Below are 3,922 nucleotides of genomic sequence, written 5' to 3'. Positions count from 1 at the left end.
TTTCTTTATTTTATTTTGTACAGTGCATCGAGTGTTCCATAGACTTCGACTCGACCTCAGCTCTAGCCAGTGTCCAGCACATCAGGTTCCAAGGTGAGCTTTTCCTTCTAGCTTGTGTTGAATTCTCTTGGGCATGACACGATGTCCTTAGTTTTCGGACACATTAAGTTATTTATTTATTCTGGTGTTTGATATTTTCAGACGTAGTATTCTAGAATTAAATGTCCTTGAAGTGATGACTTTCAGGTTTTGAAAAAGCGTATCTAATAGACTTTAGTGGTTTAATTACTTCTTACTCTTATAAATTGATCTTCCACGTTATTGCCATAGTTTATAAATTGAGGTTTATATCGTTGGTTCTCTCACTTAAGAGGTTAAGTGTGGGTGCCATTCATGACCCATTTTGGATCGTGACATGTACCTAAATTATTCTTCTATTATTGAACAAGCTCTTTCAGAATTGTTTTTTTGATTTTTTTTTAAAAAAAAAGATTATCAAAATGGATATTAAAAGAATATGAAGCTTAGAACTTTTATTAAATTTCTTAACATGGTCAATATTCAATCTTCAAACAGTGACCTGCGCCAGGTCATTAGAACCTGGACAATTCTTAAATCACAAACACAAGAAAAAGTATAGGTACGTTTATTACATTGTTACTTTCTGCATATCAAAAATAAAAAAAGGGCTACCTCTTTCCCCTTTTTGTTGAATGCAATTAAATTATGTATAAATCTTTAAAAGACTTAAATACAATGTATAAAGAGATCAGAGGAGCGGAATAATTCACAGCTTTCAACAACTTCTTAAAATAACAATGATATCGCACATATAAACACTAAATTAATTATACTAGAAAAACAATGTCATTTTTATGTAATGGTTCCTTGGTGTTGGAGAAAAGAGTGATTAGACATGTTATAAAAGATAGGGAAAATTACATAAATTGAATTTATTAGTGAAATTATTTGTCCCAATTAGAATCAACTCAAACTATTTTGTTATTATCACTTCAAATACTCATTATAAATAATTTCACTAATGACCCAAATTATTTACGCGTCTACCCCATTTTCTCTTTTCTTATTTCGCGTATGACATTAGCATCACAACTATGAATTAATCTTTGTGATACTCCGTCGGTATATTAATACCATATCAGTGTCATATAGGATTAGACTTTTTTTTAAGAAATAAGTAAGAAACATTTAAGAGAAAATTATGAAAGCCGCAATCTTTTTTATAAAACTCTAAATTAGTAGAAAATGTATTTTTATAATTTTTTCTCTCTTTTGGCAAATTTTTAAAAAATTGTATCTAAATTATGACTCTTTTTAAAACTATTTTTAAACTAAAGTACTGAAGAATCGAAGAATAAATAAAATATTGAAGAATTGAAATATACATCAATAATACCATGACAGTACGTAGATATACAATAATTACATCATGAATGATTGAGTAATCTCATCGAAGAACTAAAATAAACCTCAATGAAAACATTGCTCAGGGTACTTTGATGTATCAATGAGGAAGAAACAGTCCTTCAATAAATACATTCCTTAATTACTCTTTGATATCATCAGAGTATATTTATATATTGTAATATACTGTAATGGTATCACAGAAAAAAAAATAAGCGCTTATGTCAGCATAAGTGAATTTAGAAAGAAGTACATATGAATGAGCAATTGCTAGTGTGAGAACATACGCGGAATATACAAAATCGTTTGTTTTATGATTGCGGTTTTACATCATGCTTCGTATGGTCTAATTATAGAAGAGCTAACTAATGACGATGTAATACATAGCATGATGATATTATTGGCAGAGATAGTAGCCCACATGTGAGTTTGATTCGAACTCAATATTTTGTTTAATAGTATATTTGTGTTAATAATTTAGTTAACGGAAAAGAGTTTTAAATGTATTTGAACAATTGAAAATGGTATTAAAATGTTTCTTATTTATCTATTGACCTAAAATGTCTATAACATTCACCAACACAAGGACATTTTTGTAAAAGATTTGACTTTGATAAATCAAAATTATCACCTTTTTTTAAAATTGAAAATTTATTTGTCGAACTCAATTTTCTCGTGATTCAGAATCCAATTGGTTCATCCTTGGCAAAATATGTACGTCCATAACCTGAAACCCCAACGGAGTTTCCACCACCACCAAACTCGGCAGCTCAGCCACCACATCTACCACCACTATCCCATCACCGCCTCCACTAACCACGCACACTCTACCGCCGGCAGCAGCCATATGTTGTGCACCTCTAAGTATCTCATTCTCCAAAATCATAATCCAACTATCACTTCCAGGATCATACTTCCTCAATGCTCCTTTAGATTCATCCACCGTATAAATAATTTCCTCCTCCATCGCCGCCGCCGGACCTCTCCATCCCATTAACATCCCCTCCGGCATCTCCTGCCACGTGTCGCTTCCGACGTCGTAGATTATTCCTTCTTTCGTGGCATCGCCTTTCACGTTCACCATACACAGCTTCCCCCTCCATCCTACTGCTTCAATCGCTTCCCTACTGAATTTCCCATCCTTGAGACCACTCATTTTCTCCCATTTCCAGCCCTTGTTTTTATCGCGATGGTTACAGTTGTACTCGGTGCAGTTACTTTTCAGGTCCCACTTCTCAACTGATCGAGCTACCTCGGGGTTATATTTTGACCCAATCCCACTCGCAACGTACACCATGCCGCGCGACACGCCGGTAGCGCACCAACGTCTTGGATTTGCGAATCGGGGACCGGATGTCCATTTGCGTGTGAGCGGATTGAAAACAAGAGGCCGAGATAAAGCCGGCAACAAAGGGTCAGTCGTCGCGGCGAGGAGTATAAATTTGCCGGAAACGCTCACCGATTGAATCGGAAGGTGGCGGGAGATGAACGAACGGTGACGGAGAAGGAGGCGGAGAGGTGGATTAAGCGGCGGCGGAGGAAGTAAGTTCCATTTTGCTGAAATCGGATCGAAATTCGCGAACTCAACAGAATTCTCCTCAGATTTAGATGGCTTCAGTAGGGAATAGATAGATAAAAAGGGACTAAACGAAGGAGAATAAACAAGCCGGCGCCATGAATGGCAAACGGAGTAAAGTGCCGAAGGTTGAACATGACAGAGACAAATTTGAGCTATATCATCAGGAAGTCCAGGAATCAAGCACTGATACTCATGATATTGGTCAAGTTTTTTCTGGCGTTTGACGGTAGCTCCGGCGGCTGTGGCTGCGGCAGCAGTAGTGATGGTGATGGAGTTGTTCATTAGAGAGGAAAAGAGTAAGCCGTCTGAGGTAGACAGTGTCCTTAATATAGGCAAGGGGAAGTTGAAGATTTTGAGTTTAGTATAACTCCATAAATTTGAAGTAGTTGACACATTATACATACGTAAAATATTATTCTATATATTTCATTTCATAAAAATTTAATTATCAATTTGTATACTCCTAAACTGACGGAATATAAATATGAGTTGAGGTGAAGTTAAAAGGTAGATGGGGAAAATGATTTAAAATGTCGTTAAACTATTTGTAATGAATAGGGATGTTTTTTTGTTTATAATTTGATCTAAAAATATTTTTAATATTTTGGTCCAAAAATATTATTTAATAGGTCAAAAATATCTCTTTTCAAATAAATATTTTTTTTAACACATTTTTTCTAATAGCATTTCTTGCAAATGTTTATTCTACTTCAATTAGAAAAAAAAAATTAAATTATTTTATTATAATTATTTTTTTCGTTAGTTGAATAAAAATTAATGATGAATTTATTATGATCTTATATATATGACATATATTATCTGTTAAAATTTAGAGTACATGAAATTATTCTATTTTAATTTATAAAATGAGATTAAGAAGAAGAAAAAATATTTTCCTACATTTTTATTACTTAAAGT

General features: G+C 33.9%; 1 protein-coding gene across 1 annotated transcript; it reads right to left on the bottom strand.

Moving 5' to 3' along the window:
- Positions 1-1,502: 1,502 nt before the first annotated feature.
- Positions 1,503-3,387, bottom strand: LOC129888427 (F-box/kelch-repeat protein SKIP25-like). The gene has a single exon (XM_055963404.1). The coding sequence runs from the start codon at positions 3,284-3,286 to the stop codon at positions 2,090-2,092; it is 1,197 nt and encodes a 398-aa protein (XP_055819379.1). The 5' UTR covers positions 3,287-3,387; the 3' UTR covers positions 1,503-2,089.
- Between the last annotated feature and the right edge of the window lie 535 nt (positions 3,388-3,922).

Source organism: Solanum dulcamara, chromosome 5, assembly GCF_947179165.1.
Source record: "Solanum dulcamara chromosome 5, daSolDulc1.2, whole genome shotgun sequence".
NCBI classification, from domain to species: Eukaryota; Viridiplantae; Streptophyta; class Magnoliopsida; order Solanales; family Solanaceae; genus Solanum; species Solanum dulcamara.
The sequence above is the reverse complement of the archived record's forward strand: the minus strand, read 5'-3'. Positions and strand labels throughout refer to the sequence as shown.